General features: G+C 48.0%; 3 protein-coding genes across 6 annotated transcripts; 1 reads left to right on the top strand and 2 right to left on the bottom strand.

The window, feature by feature from the left end:
* The first annotated feature begins 2,108 nt into the window (after window positions 1-2,108).
* Window positions 2,109-8,407, top strand: LOC136450765 (nucleobase-ascorbate transporter 12-like). Of its 2 annotated transcripts, XM_066451361.1 has the most exons (12): window positions 2,109-2,675; window positions 2,777-2,874; window positions 2,970-3,140; window positions 3,281-3,381; window positions 3,882-4,017; window positions 4,119-4,169; window positions 4,279-4,351; window positions 4,436-4,566; window positions 5,182-5,416; window positions 5,539-5,825; window positions 7,738-7,934; window positions 8,113-8,407. In XM_066451361.1, the coding sequence occupies exons 1-12, from the start codon at window positions 2,216-2,218 to the stop codon at window positions 8,141-8,143; spliced, it is 1,971 nt and encodes a 656-aa protein (XP_066307458.1). In that variant the 5' UTR covers window positions 2,109-2,215; the 3' UTR covers window positions 8,144-8,407. The 2 variants fall into 2 exon arrangements, with proteins under 2 accessions (XP_066307458.1, XP_066307456.1); XM_066451359.1 differs by having other exon boundaries at window positions 4,279-4,566; window positions 8,113-8,406.
* Window positions 8,408-9,406: 999 nt separating this feature from the next.
* On the bottom strand, window positions 9,407-12,514 carry LOC136450766 (uncharacterized). Of its 2 annotated transcripts, none has more exons than XM_066451363.1 (4): window positions 12,154-12,514; window positions 11,602-12,047; window positions 11,204-11,510; window positions 9,407-10,752 (listed from the first exon to the last, which is right to left on the bottom strand). In XM_066451363.1, exons 1-4 carry the CDS (start codon window positions 12,259-12,261, stop codon window positions 9,664-9,666), a joined length of 1,950 nt encoding a protein of 649 aa, XP_066307460.1. In that variant the 5' UTR covers window positions 12,262-12,514; the 3' UTR covers window positions 9,407-9,663. The 2 variants fall into 2 exon arrangements, with proteins under 2 accessions (XP_066307460.1, XP_066307459.1); XM_066451362.1 differs by having other exon boundaries at window positions 9,410-10,938; window positions 12,154-12,510.
* Window positions 12,515-13,236: 722 nt separating this feature from the next.
* Window positions 13,237-15,958, bottom strand: LOC136450767 (protein BUD31 homolog 1). Of its 2 annotated transcripts, none has more exons than XM_066451365.1 (4): window positions 15,743-15,958; window positions 15,010-15,121; window positions 14,722-14,913; window positions 13,237-13,613 (listed from the first exon to the last, which is right to left on the bottom strand). In XM_066451365.1, the coding sequence occupies exons 2-4, from the start codon at window positions 15,101-15,103 to the stop codon at window positions 13,462-13,464; spliced, it is 438 nt and encodes a 145-aa protein (XP_066307462.1). In that variant the 5' UTR covers window positions 15,104-15,121; window positions 15,743-15,958; the 3' UTR covers window positions 13,237-13,461. The 2 variants fall into 2 exon arrangements, with proteins under 2 accessions (XP_066307462.1, XP_066307461.1); XM_066451364.1 differs by having other exon boundaries at window positions 13,237-13,617; window positions 14,726-14,913; window positions 15,743-15,957.
* Window positions 15,959-16,157: the final 199 nt, after the last annotated feature.

Below are 16,157 nucleotides of genomic sequence, written 5' to 3' on the forward strand. Positions count from 1 at the left end.
CGTCGATCTCAGGCAACGAGTCGGTATAGATGAAGTGGAGCAGGGCCTTTAAAACGCTCGGCTCAATGTCATGGATCCTCACGCGGCTCGTTGCTGCCACATCCTCCTTGTCTGGCCCACCGGCCACCGAAGAGCTCCGCCTGGATCACCGAAATACGACCGTGTGAAGCGAGCACGCTCCTGTGCGTGGCAAACGCCTACCCGTCCAACTCGAGCGTCACGTCCGCCCCAACCCCGCCGTCGAGGAGGTCGCCGAGGTGCCGGCGTAGGCGAGCTTGATGCACCAGGCCTACTACCCTCCGACGGTGAACGTGGTTGACTAGACGCGCCAGCCGGTGGCGTCAAGTTCCTTGGTTTGGGAGTAGTATGTAGTCCGCGACATTGAGCACGTGTCAACCGGTCACCGTCTCGCCCGACAGGGTCGACGTGCTGTCGTAGACGTTGGCGATGGGCACGGGAGGCTGAGCGCTCGGCGTTCCGGCGTGCCCGATGGGTTGCCGCTGACCGGCCACGTGGTGCGCGCAAGTTGTACAGCAGCGTTGCGACACGTCACACGAGTGTAGACGGCTGGACGGGCAGGCAATTTATGTACGTAATTGATTGAACAACGAGTCTGCGAGTCGTATTGGTATTCTTCTATCTGGAGTTCGGAGGCGCGCGCACGAAGGTAGCGTGAACGAAACCTGTCGGTACTTTTTAGGTGTAAGAAGATTATTATTGTGATATTTTTTGTCTAAGAATTATATTAATCGAGTGGAGTTTGTTTTCTTTTTCTTTGTAATATTTATTTTTTTTTAGCTTTTATGTACATCATAAAATAAGCTTTTATCTAGATATTATCTATGCTATTGTCGTATATGTATTTTATCATGTATGATTGGTGTTGGCTTAAATAGCCTCCTATGTTCAAATCCTTGGCCCCGCCTTTGGCCATAACACTAACACAATGACACTTTGCAATAAAAAAACCACACAATGGCACTTGAAATATGGTAAAGTCGACCTACATGTACAAAAAAATGTGCTCATATTTGAAAATAAAATTCAAAACCAGTAAAATATGTGCTAAACTACTAAAGCTAATTCGTATCGTTGATGATACGGAACAAATAAGGACAATAATCAATATAAATACGCTAATGCTATAATTAGGCATCTGTCTGGTGTGTGCATCCAGACGTTTATAGGCCTGCTCGGCGAATCGGGCCTAACAGCAATCAACCTACTTCCCTCTATCCCCAAAGGTTTTGCTTTACAAAGAGCGACAAAAAAGACTTCATCACTGGAAGATTATTGAGAACTCAAGTTCATTAGGGACTTGTTGTCAAAAAAAAAAAGTTTGAGGGGGTATTTTTTATCATCATAACCACGTAAAGTGCGTGGAGGTGATGCCGGACCCACCCATGAACCTTGGGCATGTTTGGTTTGTACCCTGGGCAAGTTGCCTGGGCATTTCAGTTGCCTGTGATCTGCCTGTTCCGGTTGGCAAAATTGTCTGGTCAGGCATACTCTGATTTCATAACTTTGTTTGGTTGAAGTCCTGATATCTTGCCTGTGTGAATAGAAGAGCAGGCATCGTTTCAGCAAGTACCTGTGTTTAAATAAATATTGAGTCCGTCACATCTTTCTTGATCCTCGAGCCTTGAGCCTTGAGCAGAGGAGAAGCCAGGCGACCGATTTCTATCGCCCGGTGAAAGACAAGTGCTTCCCAGGTAAATATCTCAGGGTTCCAACCAAATACATTCCAAGCAGGTTAGAGGCAAGGTTACAGGCGAGACATTTTAGCCCCGGGCTTCATCCAAACATGCCCTTGTGCGTCGTGCCAGTGCCTAGTGGCGAAGCAACAAGGGCAGCCAAGTGCCAAACAGCGACCGAGTACGACCTCGCACGCACCACTCGTCACTTGACCCGCGCCTGACCCGGAAAACCACACCGGTCACACCTGACCTGACCCTATCCGATTTCAAACGCACGCCGCACGAAGCCCGCAACGTCCTCTGACGCCGCGGCCCCCGCTCGCTCCGCGTCCGCAGAATCTCCGCATCAGCCTCCGCACGCACGGATTTGTACGCGTCCAGGAGGAGTCCAGCTCACTGCCTCCGCCCGCCCCTCCACACCCACACTTCCCCTAAAACCCTCACCACCGCCACTCCCCGCTCCCCAGCACCATTCCCCAAGCGCCGCCGCTCGCCGGCGGCGGTGCCCCGCCCCCGCGATGTCGTCGACCTCTGGCGCTCTGCCGCAGCCTCGCCGCGGGCGTCCCGGGCCCTGGCCCCCGGCGCCGCCCCCGCAGCCACAGGCGCAGCCCCTCTCCTGGGCTAAGCGCACGGGCTTCCAGTCCCGCGTCTCCGGCGAGTCACTGCCTTCGGCTTCCGCCCCCAACTCCGGTCAGGTCCCCCTCCCTCGACCCGCTGAGCGCCCTTCCGATCTAGAGTCGGGCCCGCCGGCCCGGCCCAGCTCCACCCTCCCTGCCCCTCCTGCCGCCGCGGGAAATGGCGAGCGGCAGCATCCCCCGGCGCCGCCTCCTCAGGCGAGGACGAGGAGGAGGGACTCCGAAGGCGGAAGGCCGAACGGGCAGGCGGCCGCGCCTCCGCTTCCGCGGCTACAGGAGGAGGAAGAGGCGCCGGAGCGGCAGGCTCATGTGAAGTACGAGCTCCGTGACACTCCTGGAATGCGTAAGTGCCCGACGGAGGAAGAGAAATGTGCACGGGTGATGTGTGGTATGGGGTAATGATGTGCGGTGCATTAATTTGATCGGTTTTAAGCTACGCTGCAGTTCCTCTGGTGGTATACGGATTCCAGCATTACATTTCCATGGTTGGTTCAATCATCCTGATCCCTCTCGTGATGGTTCCTGCTATGGGCGGCTCGGCTGTGAGTCTGGAATCGAATTTGTTGTATCTTGTGCACTATCACTGATTTATTTGGTTTGTTACTGAAGAGGTTGTATTTGGTCCTGTTTGGGTCAGGATGACATGGCGGCAGTGGTGTCCACAGTGTTGCTCGTCACCGGGATGACTACATTGCTGCACATGTTTGTTGGAACGAGACTGCCACTTGTGCAGGGTCCATCCTTTGTATACCTGGCTCCTGCGCTCGCGATCATCAACTCCCCAGAATTCTTTGGGCTCAATGATAATGTATGTATGCATAAATTTCATGTGCCTTATGTTGTTGCATGCCTAGAACATGGCAAATGTTGCAGTCATGCAAGGCTTGCTTGTTTTCTGTTCTCTATGAGCAGTCCTGACTGAGCTTAACAACTTGCATTTCATTGCAGAATTTTAAACACATAATGAAGCACCTGCAGGGAGCTATAATAATTGGAGGTGCATTCCAAGTGGTCTTGGGATATACAGGCCTCATGTCACTATTTCTTAGGTTTACCTCCTTTTCTTTTGATAAAATATAAACCCGTTTTCTTGTCCCTCTAGGTGTGCAAATGATTATTTAATGCAAAAACATGATTGGCCTTATTAGTGAATGAATAAAAATAATAGTTTTGGTGGCATACACTCGTAGGAAATATAAGATTTGATCTGAAGTTTTGTTCTGATTTCTGAATGCCAAATATTTGAAGTATATAACAACTTTTGCATGGGCTTGGAACCATCTATCACATGACCATACAGTATGAACAATGCAGAGACATATTGTTTAATGTTTATGACTTAAATGGGTTGGCCACTTTGTGTTGGTTTCTAAGTGTAAACTGTTTATTTCCCAGCCATAAACATCCTTTCATGTTTCTGTAACTGATGAATACAATTACTCATGCACCTCGTCTTTTTGTTGTACAATTCACCATATTATAGTGACAAGTAGTTATACTCAGGTGATATATACCTTATTTGTGTGTTGTCTTCATCTGCTTATTTCAGGTTGATAAATCCAGTTGTTGTCTCACCAACAATTGCAGCTGTTGGGCTTTCATTTTTCAGTTATGGTTTCACAAAAATAGGGACATGTATAGAGATGGGAATTTTGCAGTTGTTGATGGTGGTTATTTTTGCACTTGTGAGTACGCAGGAAATCACTTTTTAGACACAATGTGATATAATGCGAATATCATTTTTTTTGTCCTTTTTCTGATCATTTATCTATTTAACTTGTGGCAGTACCTCCGGAAAATAAAGTTATTTGGGCACAGAGTGTTTCTTATTTATGCGGTAAGATTTTCGCTTATGAAGTTATGATGTTGATTGAATGTGTGGATCTGTGCTGCATGTTGGTTGGTATGGGAGGCTAATTTCTGGACTACTGATGCTGCCTCTTTAGGTTCCTCTTGGATTAGGAATCACATGGGCTGTTGCTTTTGTTCTCACAGCAACTGGAGTTTATAGCTACAAAGGTTGTGATGCAAATATTCCTGCCTCAAACAATATATCAGCCTTTTGTCGGAAGCATGTATTGAGGATGAAATCTTGCCGTGTAGACACCTCGCATGCCTTAAGATCTTCACCCTGGTTCAGATTTCCCTATCCATTGCAATGGGGAACTCCAGTTTTTAGCTGGAAAATGGGCCTTGTGATGTGTGTTGTATCAGTTATTGCTTCTGTTGATTCAGTAAGTTGATGATTCCTCTGAAGTTTGGTTCTAACTACAATCCTTTCCATGGTGTCTTTACCTTTCATAATAAATCTGCAATGCATTATTTGGATTAGATCTGCCCCAGTAGCACATTACCTACATCTGTAAACTCCTCGATAATGATCAACTTGACATAGGCTTTCTTCTCGAGCACTTATTTTGCTCTGCTAATGGTTCCTGGAAATTAGCTAGCTTAGTAAAGTCAGTGTCTTCTTTTTATTACTCCCTCCGTTCCTTAATATAAGCCATATAGTTTTTAGCACCAATATTAACGTACGGCTTGGGAAAGGATGTGAGACCGAGGAAAAAAAGAAAAATCAGGCCATCTTCTCTCTCTCAATCAGATTGTTTCCTAAATCTAAAGGATTGGTTGGGACATGTGCTATGTATGGTGGGAAGGTTTCCAAACTAATCGGCGTGGGAGCTGATACGTACCTATATTTTGGAATTTTCTTTAGAAATCTATACGGTTTATATTAAGGAACGGAGGGAGTATTATATTAAAAATCCAGAAGCAACCGTCTGACTCCAGTATACTTATGATTCAAGTTTGTCTCTCCTAACAATATGTTTGTGCCTTTTCTACTTAAGGTCGGTTCCTACCATGCATCATCTTTGTTTGTGGCTACCCGGCCGCCAACGTCTGGAGTTGTTAGCAGAGGTATTGGTGTTGAGGGTGTATCTACAGTCTTGGCTGGTCTTTGGGGTACAGGAGTTGGTTCTGCAACAATAACAGAGAATGTACACACAATTGCTGTGACTAAAATGGGTAGCCGAAGAGCAGTTGGATTTGGTGCTATTTTACTTGTACTGCTTTCTATTATTGGTAAGAAACTTATTTTACATTTTCATTTCGGTGAAAAGTTTCTCATGCTGTGAGCAAAGATAATCAAAGCATAACAGACATACTTCTTGCTTATTATCACTGTTATTATGACCCCTTTGTAGGAAAAGTCGGTGCCTTCATTGCTTCTATTCCTGATGTTATGGTTGCTGCTCTCCTTTGCTTCATGTGGGCTATGCTCTGTGCTCTTGGCTTGTCCAATCTTCGTTACAGTGCTACTGGAAGCTCCAGGAACAGTATTATAGTTGGGCTGGCTTTATTCTTGTCCCTATCAGTTCCTTCATACTTCCAGCAGTACGGTGTACATCCTAGCGTAAACTCATCAGTGCCAACTTACTTTCAAGCATACATTGTTGCATCTCATGGACCTGTTCACACTGGATCTGGCGGGGTATGTACTCAAACTTCCAATCTTTTTTTTCATCAGAATCCTTTATCCCATTCTGCTTTTTATTTGTGCATAATATAGTTTAAAAGGTGGGTATTATTGCCTAAAATCCAGGCAAATAAAAAACTGTAACCTAGGAGCCTCTGATTTGTTTGCCTGCCACAGGCTTCCACCCTATTGTTTCCCGTGCAGTAACTGCACGTGCAGTTGCGCCACTGCCATGTGGGCCCTGTCACCACCCCCAGTGTCTCTCTCTTCCCCATCCCCTTTCTGGTGCTAACTGCTAATTTCCCCTGCCACCAGCCAGCCTTTGTGGCCGGCTTGCCTTCAACTGCACAACTCGTCACTAGGAAGGCAAACCGCTGGCATCGATAAGAATGAAGTATCATTTTTTTAGAGGAAAATACAGCAGGGGAGGCCCCCACTGTAAACATTTTATTAAACAAAAAGAACACTAACAACTCTATACAAGAAGAAACAAAAAGGGAAGCATGCCTGAGGAGGGCAGCAGAGCTAAACTAGAGCAGCTGTACAAGAAAGGAAGACAGAGCGCTTAACAGAACTGAATCTATGGGTCTGTAGTCTAACTTCTTCATAGAAGGAGCTTTTCCAAGAATCAAAGGACGGCCGGCCTCTGTCAAATATAAAGTTGTTTCTCTGCTTCCAAATCTGCCAAGTGGCGTTGATGAAGGTCTCTATAAAAAAGGGGTTGTTATGTTGGACCTAGGCTTGCTGCATCATCTGGAAGAAATCCATTGTGAAGTCCCCATTTATACCAAGGTGTTGCCAGCAGGCTTGGCTAAAAGGGTAGCTAAAGAACAAATGGAATGCAGTTTCTTCAATGTTGTTGCTGCAGACAACACAATTGTAGTTGTTTCCCTGAAGCTTGTGCTTTTTCCTTCTCAGAATGTTCCTTGTGTTCAGTCTATCCATCAAGAGGAGCCACGAAAAGACTAAGTTTGTTACAGCATTTGGAGTTCCAAATCCAGAGAAAAGGGAATGGGGGCTGTATATTCTTGTAAGGAAAGTTGTAGCACTTTGATGAGGAGTAGTTCATGCTTCCCCAAATGTATTCCCAGGAGTCCTTTGAATTCTGATCGACCTGCAGATCTTGAATTAAGTCTTGGAGACTTTGGAATTCTTGGAAGGCCTGCTCTGATAAGGGCAAGTGAAATTGGGTCTCCAGAGTGTTGAATGAAGTATCATAGATAATACATAGATTGTTGGAGGGGTCTGACTACATAATGTTCAGCTATAAACAACCCAATTGAACGCTATAAATAGTAGTGTAGCTCGTAAAGAATTGAATTTTGGGGGCTTTATTGCTGCACAAATGGAATAGTTTTGGGATTTTCTATTGTTCAAATTAAAAACTGGACGATGAAAAGAAACGATAGCATATGAAGACACAATTGAAGGAATTATACACTTGGCAGTTCAAGCTATGCGCTTCAACTGAAAATAGTCAAGTATGACAGTTGTAGTAGGTAAGAAATCTGATGCTTGATGTACTAGAGTACATATGTGGTTGTTTAAGCTTGAAGGATGGTGAATTTTATTACTGTCCATTTTCATGGATCTTCATGCTCCTTTGGTCAAGTGGTTTCAACGACATTCTTCAGTTTACTTTGCCTTTTCCTTTTAGTTTCAACCCCTGACAATGTTGTGCTAAAAAAAATATAACATCATCTTGATTTTTATGATTATTCCTTGAGATTTGAATGCCTAAATTATTGACTTGTACTTTCAATCCAACCTAATAGAGGACCTAGGACACTATTATACCTTACTTTTTTTGTAAGAAAAGAGTTACAATCCTACATAGAGCATGTAACGTCCTGTCATCATGTAATTTTGACAGCCTTGGTTATATCCAAGCATTTCACTGCAATTTCGTTATCTGCTTGCGTTTCAGGTGAACTATGTCCTCAACACGATACTTTCACTCAACATGGTCATTGCATTTCTGGTTGCTCTGATACTTGACAACACAGTCCCTGGTGGTCGTCAAGAGCGGGGGTTGTATGTATGGTCAGAAGCAGAGGCCGCGAAGAGAGAATCGGCTTTCATCAAAGACTACGAACTTCCTTTCAAGATCGGACGCCCGTTCAGGTGGGTGAAGTGTGTTGGCCTATAACACAATTTTGGGTAGTTTGTAGCTATGGAGAAGTATGAACATCTCAAGCTTTCATGAATCATGACTGACCGTTTCTTTGACAAGCTGGTGTATATCCTATATTACTCCTTAGGTTAGTTAGCATGTCCTGATCCTGATGTATCTAATTTTCAGATACTTGGAGACTGTTGTATACCATCGCTGACGGTCCTGTTATTTAGCTGGTTTTAGGGATATCAATTTGTTGTACAGGCCCAGTTTTTTTTTTAAAAAAAATCTGAGCTACACCTGAACTACTTCTGGTTTTGTGTTAACTTAGGTACACTGGAATTTATCCAGTTGGTTTGTAGTCAATAGTCATTCCAGAACCGCACTTTCGTAAAGTGCAGTCTACGGGGAATTCATATTGCCGTGCTGAATTTGCATCTCTAATAAGTGGATGTTTAAGGTCGGCTTCGTAAATTATCATTGTCACCTTTGAGCCTGTGACGTGTCAAGGGATGCAAGTTCCACGTGTTTTGTATTAGTTTTGGGTCATCGATTCAAGGTTTGCAAAAATAAACTAAATGGCAATACCATATGGTTTTTTTGACAAAATACCATATAATTAATTTAAGGGGGGTAATGAACTAAGCTAGCTGGTTAAAAAAAACATTAGGGTTTGGCATGGCTTCATCTTGCTCCGTATAAAAAAAACTGAGGGGTAGGTATTTTTGCTGTTTCATTTACATGGGCCCCTTCATCGATATCAACGTATAGGTTGGATTAGCCTTAGCCAGCACCCAGCAGGACGCTTGTGCTGTGGGCCTGTGGGTCACGTACTCGCATCGCATGTCAATGATGGCGCCGCTGCCACAGAGCTTGAAGTGTATGTACTCCAGGACGTCCCGCTTTATCTGAGAGGTCGAAGCGTTGGCCTGGCCGTGGCCGACTGGCCGGAACCCACCGGAAGCAACAGGCTGTACCGAATTGGTGGACTACGCCGATGACAAGGCTGACACGAGCATTCGCGCGGGATGGCCGGGCACACACGGGTGAATGGGTAATCCTCCAAGCACGATCCACCTTGATGCCAAAGCCAAACGCACGCGTCGCACGGCAGGGCGGACCGCTGTGGCTACAGTCCCCCAGCCTAAAATCCTGACTCTAGCGTGCGTCCTCTTGCGAATGCCAGCGGAGCGCAAGCAGTCAAACGGGCATGGAAGCTGGCGAGCGGCACGCTGGCCGGCGCCCGCACGCGCCACGCACGGATCGGAATTGTGCGTGACAAGCGGATGATGACTTTGAGGCAGGGCGGTGGTCGCGATGATGACGGCTGGGGGTGGCTGGCCTTGGTGGCGGCAGGGCAGCACGCTTGCCGCTCCCAACATCATCATGTGTGTATGGGCTGGACAAAAAGGTTAGTGAGGCTGCTCCAGGACGCAAGCAGCGTACTCGCATCATGAGCGACACTGGAGTGCAGCAAAACTGGAGACCAATTCGGCCAAAGGTGTTGAAACTAGTCACTGGGGGCAGATTTATCATTGCTGATCTTAAATTGCCTTTCCACAACCTTTGCAGACATACCACCAGTACCACAGTCACACTCACGGGGCTGTCCTGTCTGTAAACAAAAGCTATAGCTGCTTAACTACTGCTCAACATACTCCTGCTTCTATGCTATATACTGCTATAGCAAACTACAGGCAAAGAAATCAACATAAGACGTATGGCGTACTTAAAAACTTACAACATCCACTTATTAGAGATGGTGCAATCGATACCACACTGGATGAACAGATCTGCATCTGGAAGAGGCATCCCCCTGTTCAGATCCTGAAGTCCTGGAATTCCTCCAGTCCCAACTGCAAAATCTGGTGTTGGCATGCTGATACACCTACCAGAAGCAGGCACCGAGAGAAGTGGAGAGGCCTGAAGATCAATTCCCTGCCTTGATGGGAATCCAGAAGCATCACCGGGAACCGATGGAACTGATGTCGCGGTCGCGGCACCACAAGAAGCAGCAGGGTTGCTCAAAATCCTCGTGGCATGGCGAGCCGCTGCTCCCAGACTAAACCCTGAACCACAGGCAGTACCTGAGAACATCTTCTCATCCGCTGGAAACGAGTCTATGGGCAACCGGAATAGACCGGGAGTGCCGACGGGGATCTTCATGTAATCCTCGATCTCCTTGCGGTAATCGTCTCCTGGCGCGGGGAGCGCCAGCATCTCCTCACGAGGAGGGCTCGAGCTGCTTGATTTCTCTACATGGGAAGTGGCAGCGTCGTCCAGCAGCGAATCCTCCCTGTCCCTTTCATGGTAATCCTCTGGTGCCGGGAGCGCCAGCATCTCCTGAAGTGCTGGACTTGAACCGCTGAGCTTTTCACCATACGAGTCTTCGTCGTCATCGTTGGCCAGTAGGTCGTCGTACTCTCTGTGCTCATCTCCGGGCGCCGGGAGCGCCAGGGTCATCTGGCTGGGAGGAACTGGCTTGCTCAGCCTGGCGCTCAGGGATATCCTGGCGCGTTGAAGCGCCTGCAGGACACTCTCTATGTGTGCAATGCTGCATGACGGCGGTGGATACGACGACTGTGTGTCAAGCTGGCTGTCTGTGCAGTCATGGAACTGTGACGAGCTCCAGTCGGTGACCTTGCTGTTGAGGGTGTCACTCGATGGGCTCCCATCTGATGGTGCTCTGATGACGGCGTCGTGCTTAGGAGACCGAGCATTGGTACTGTAGCCTGAATCGCCGTCAGATATTTGGCCTCCGCGGTCTTGATCTTGCCTTGTGACAGTGCTGCTGTTGGAGCTTTCTTGTGCTGAAATGGAAAACGTCTGCGCACAACCATGATCGGGCTCTTCGTTTGCTTCACGCAGCTGGGCACCGTTTTGGAGCGATTCTGAAAGGGAACCGTTCGGCAGACGTTCAGCAGACGGGTTGTTGGTGATGGGGAGTTTTGTCACATTTGATTTAGCGGCTGCATCTTTCTGATATGACTTATTCTTTAGCTCGACGCCACCCTGAAATTTGTAAAACAAAAGTACATGGGTAAAGTGAACAAGACTGTAAGCTTTTTACCTAATCAAATGCCCAATTATAAACAATTGCCCAAGAGGTTACACTCATGATACTAGACTCTGCAGTATTATTCAGAAATGAAAGAATCAGTGCCTTCACACAATGTGCACGTTTTATAACGATGCACATATACAGTACTGTAGTAGCAACCAAGAGCAAAAGAATATCATAATTCGCCAGTACAAAATTAAATTTTCAGTTGCTTACCTTGTTTGCATTCCTGTTCTCGTTGTACTGCTTCTCCCACTCCCTCTGAGCTTTCTCCTCTTCCTCGTACTGCCCTATCAGCTTGGCCTGCCTCTCCAGCACCCTCTCCATCTCCCCATCCTCTTCGTACCTGATCACGTACTGGCCGCCACCACCACCGGTCCCTGAACTCCGCTCATCGCCACCCACCTCGCCGTCCATGTCAGCTTGGCCACCATCGTCCGTAATATCCGACCCGTCTTGCCGACATTTCTGACTCCCCCCGCCCCCGCCGTCATCTTGCGTTGCCACCGACCTGCTGACATTGCTGAACACAGAAACGAACGTTGTAAGAAGACACAGCAAGGATGGACACTGACGTGTGGAATTTGAACATCGACTCCGGTGTAAGGCCGCACCTCAGCTGCACCCGCCTCTTGTTCTTGCGGCACGACTGCCCCACTCGGTACTTGGGCGAGGGATCGGAGGAGGAGAGCAAGTAGAAGTAGCTCCGCCTGTGCTTCTGCTTGAGCTGCCTGGCCTTGCGCGGGCTCACGCTGCGGCCTTTCCACGAAAGCCCGCCGGGCTGGGCCGTCCCGGACAGCGCGTCCTCCGCCTCGCCCTTGGCTGCCGATGGCTCCTCCTCCTCTCCCTCCTCCCCGGTGGTGCCGGCCGTGTCACCGCGCCTCTTGCCGTCGTCCTCCTCGCCGCTGTCGTGGCCAGAGTCGCCGGAGTCGTCCGCCACGTCCGAGAGGTGGCCGCCAAAGCCCTGGGACTCCAGGACGGCGAGCACCTCGGCGGCCGCCCGCTCCGCCTGCCGCCTCTGCGCCGTCACCGCCCGGACCTGCTCCTCCAGCTCCGCGACCTGAAAGCGACGCACACAACACAATCAATGCCATCGACGTCAGAGGCGGTCCTCGCACGAGCGACGGCGTGGCGAGAGCGAGACGGCTCCCCAGTACGACACGTACCCTCTTGGCGAGCTCGTCCGCGCGCTCCTTGGCGGCGCGGGACACGGACCGCTCTGAGAGCAGCCGCGCGCGGAGGAAGTCGACGGTCATGGCCGTGGAGTCCGCCATCTGCCCCGCGCGCGGCCGGCGTGCGCTAGCCCGCTACCGCACTGTTTGCCGCGCGCACGCAGGGCCAGGCCACACACTACACTAGTGAAGCAACTGAACTAGTCCCCAGGGGACGCCGGCACGGCGCGGCCTCGTGCGGCGGCAGCGCCCCTGTCTGCCCATTTGCATTGAAAAAAAAAGGAACCGCTCGGTTTCCAGGGAGGAGCACGCGACGCAACAGGCCACCGACGCGCGGTAGTTACACTCGCCCCGGGTTGACACATGCACGCCGGTCGCACGCACGAGGACCATCGGCAACCGACTGACTGAGACGGAAGACGCCCCCCGCGGACGGTACGTCGCGCTGCGCCGTCGGTTTCCAAGCGCGATGCCTCACCTACTCGACGCGGGTCCAGTAGGCATCTTACGGGCTGTACGCCAGCGTGAGATCCGCCCGCTCTGCTCCTCCACCGTGGGCTCTGCTTGGACGGACGGGCACGCATGGTACAGCTCGCCGTGTTTGCGCAACGCGACGCGAGGCCAGCCGAAGCCAACGCCCCAGGCTACTGGGATGGGACGGCCGTGGCAGGGGAATGATCTGCGAGTCGGACGGCACATGAGCGGCTGGTTGCCCATCCAACTCCGGTTGGAATCTTTTGTTTGACTGCCTCTGCCTGCCAGTCAGTGCCTCGCTTACTTCTAGTTCTAGACTAGAGATTACCGATAGTTCTTGACTAGAGATTACCGCGTCAGTACTTCGGTAAACATCGCGGCTTCCAAAAGACTTCGATCGGGTTATTCAAATGAAGGTCAGCTCGTCGAACATAGAAAAACGTCTCCAGCAGTAAAACAGACACGTTGCATGCACGCGCATGGAAGACCCTGCAGGAAGCCATACGGACAAACAAAAACCGGGGCTGGGAGTTATTCGGGCAATGTACTAGCCTGGCTGCCTGGGCAATTGATGATAAAAAGAAGCCAATTAACAGACTCATGTAAAATGCAAAAGCGCTACTAATTTGAAATCAGCATTTGTGGCGCGAGAAATCGTCATATAGTACATAACAGTTGGAAACATCCAAACGTCAGGAAATTTAGTCTTCCCCACTAGTTACCACAATACATTCATGCTAATCACCGCAGCCGATCCATGCTCACGGGACATCTCATGTGGTTAGGTTGAGATGATGAGTTCGTGAGCCCAACAACATGATGACAAGATTAGTCACCGCTGGCACAACCCCTGCAGCCGCAGTGGACACATTCTATCACCTGCTCCTCCCTCAGATGCTTGGGGACCCGGCAGACGCAAGTCGTTGCAAAGTTGTGGTCACGTGTCTGTATGCACCGAAGGCAGCAAAGGCGCTCGTAACCTGGCTGCAAGAGGGCGAAATGTAGCAGTAAGAAATCAGGATACCAGATTAAGCACAGATGAAAATATATTTCACAGCAGGCATTGCGCAGGCACAAACTTGAGGAACATAACCAAATCAAAGCAAAACATTGAAACAGAACAAAGAAGCATCAAGGGACTACCCCCAACCTTTTTTTAACATAGAATCTTCAAGTGACAAAATGGATCTGTTGTAATTTCTTGTAGTCTACCAAGTTAACAATACAATATTTGCCTCAATCACATATAATTCGCTCCAAATGCACTTAGCATATAAATTCATCTTGAACACATGAGAAAGGCCAGATCACTCATTAACAAGGTTGAGATGCAACATAAAACTTTTGAAGTGGCTTTTCATGATCTTCAAGGTGCAAATTTGACAACTATTTTTCTATGAGTATCTATAATATCTAACAAATGTATGAGATCATGCAGGAGATTCTCATACAAATTTATACATGATTTTGATGTTCCCAACTAATTTTTGAAAGCTGGTGGTGTTTCAAAAGTTTTACTGGATTTTTGTCAAAGCAAAGTATTTGGGAGTTGGGACCCGTGGGATTATTTATCTTCAGTTGAACATTTCAAGACACCACTATTCAAATTAAGGGGAACCAAAAGAACATATTGGATGGCTGATAAATTCATTTTCAGTCAACTAAATAGACCAGATCCAGCTACTGGTAACATTAGAAATCTCCTATTCAGAACATAAACAAAAACCAATGGACTGGACTGGGTGGACAGTAATGGTTCCAGGTTTCGGTTAGTGGCTCATTCTGGTGCACAGAAAAGCTATACTATGCATCAGTAGCTACTGAAATCTACCATGTAAGCTATATAAATCTCACAACTTTAGAAAAACGAAGTGTCATAGAGTAAGATATCTATAACGCAATTTGCACATACAATGTCTACACAATATTTCCACTAAACAAATCTACCCACTTATAGCAGAATATATGGAATATTAATATGCCTCCCTCCCTCCCACCCTCACCCCAAAAAGAACAGGATGTTGTGGAGAAAAAAATCAAACAAACTGAGCAGTAGACCATGTACAACAAATATGGAACGAAGGATACTTGCCTTTTTCCACTTTGCAATCAGGTTACGGTCTGCATAACCCTGGTCCAGGCAAAACTCATAAAGCTCCTGTGATATCTCCTTCCTTCTGTAGTAAAGATCATATATGTAGCGGCTCCTTTGATGAGAAATACGGAAAATAGGCCAGAGAGCTTCACACTTTCTCTTCCCATCATGTGGATCATTTTCAGCTGCATGAGGACATAGCATTAGTAACAACCCTGTGCTAGCAAATAACAATTGACATCAGTAGTGAGTGCCTCAAGTGAATAACCATCTGTGCATACCTTCTCTCATTTTGGCATCCAACTCACGGATTGTTGGTTCAATAAGCTCCCATCCTTCAGGATACTTGACACGGCTTGTTTTTATCTTAGGCATGCCGCCTCAATGAATGTCCTGGGAACATGTAAATGGAGTAACAAAAAGGGTGAACATAATACTTACGTAAACATAATACTCAATAAATCTAATGCAGCAGAACATGGATTCACTCATTTACATCATAAACGGAGCTTAGAAGTTCCAGTGTTAATTAAAGTCAAATGCAATTGCACTGATGACAGTATGCTATTGCTACCCAGTACCTCTCAAGTATATGAAACGGAGGGGCTTTACATAAGGAAACAGTACTAATGCTATATAAGACAAGGAAACAACCATAATGACACCGCTCTAGGGGTCGATGCACCGCCATAGCGTAATGCCAATTACGCATGCTCAGCTCTAATTGACAAATAACAATCACAACCTGAAGATCGAGGCTCCAAATCGTAAAAGTCGCTGACGTCACAATCTAGGAGAGTACCGAAACCCTAAGCACGTCCTCGATGCGCGGGGCCTGGGGGTTCAGTTGAACCCCGGAAATTTATGGAATGGAAACCAAACAAATCGGCAACAAAGTGGAAGATGTACCGATGCAGTGGTCGATGTGCTGCATCCATCCCAGCAAAAGAAAGATTTCGCAGAACAGAAACGCAATCTTAGAGACATGCATCGAAGCGGGCTAAGGTTTCTTACCAACGGAAGGGGAACTCAGCCCAAGTCCAGGCAGATCTCCAATCCACAGCAGACCACAATATGCTAGGACGTGGGTGGCGACGAGGAGGGAGAGGCAGGGCACGCGCCGAGTTTTTTTTTTTTTTTATCTCGTTTTTGCGGAACGGAGGCGGAAGAAGGCGGTGTCTGTGATCGGCCTAGCTGACGGTCGGGTCAGGGAAAGGGGAAGAAGATTGGGAAAAGGCGGTGTCTTTTTTTATTTAGCAAGGGAAAAAGGTGGTGTCTGTGTTCCAATTCCAACCCATTCCAGTAATGAAGTTTGGGCCGCCCGTGGTGCAAAGAAGCCGACTCTGATACTGGACTTCTGGACCTGCTTTGTGGGCCTTTCTGAGTTTCTGGTCCAAAGGTTTGCCAATACGCCGCCGGCCTTCCAGGT

The sequence above is a fragment of the Miscanthus floridulus genome, chromosome 5, assembly GCF_019320115.1.
Source record: "Miscanthus floridulus cultivar M001 chromosome 5, ASM1932011v1, whole genome shotgun sequence".
In the NCBI taxonomy this organism is placed as follows: domain Eukaryota; kingdom Viridiplantae; phylum Streptophyta; class Magnoliopsida; order Poales; family Poaceae; genus Miscanthus; species Miscanthus floridulus.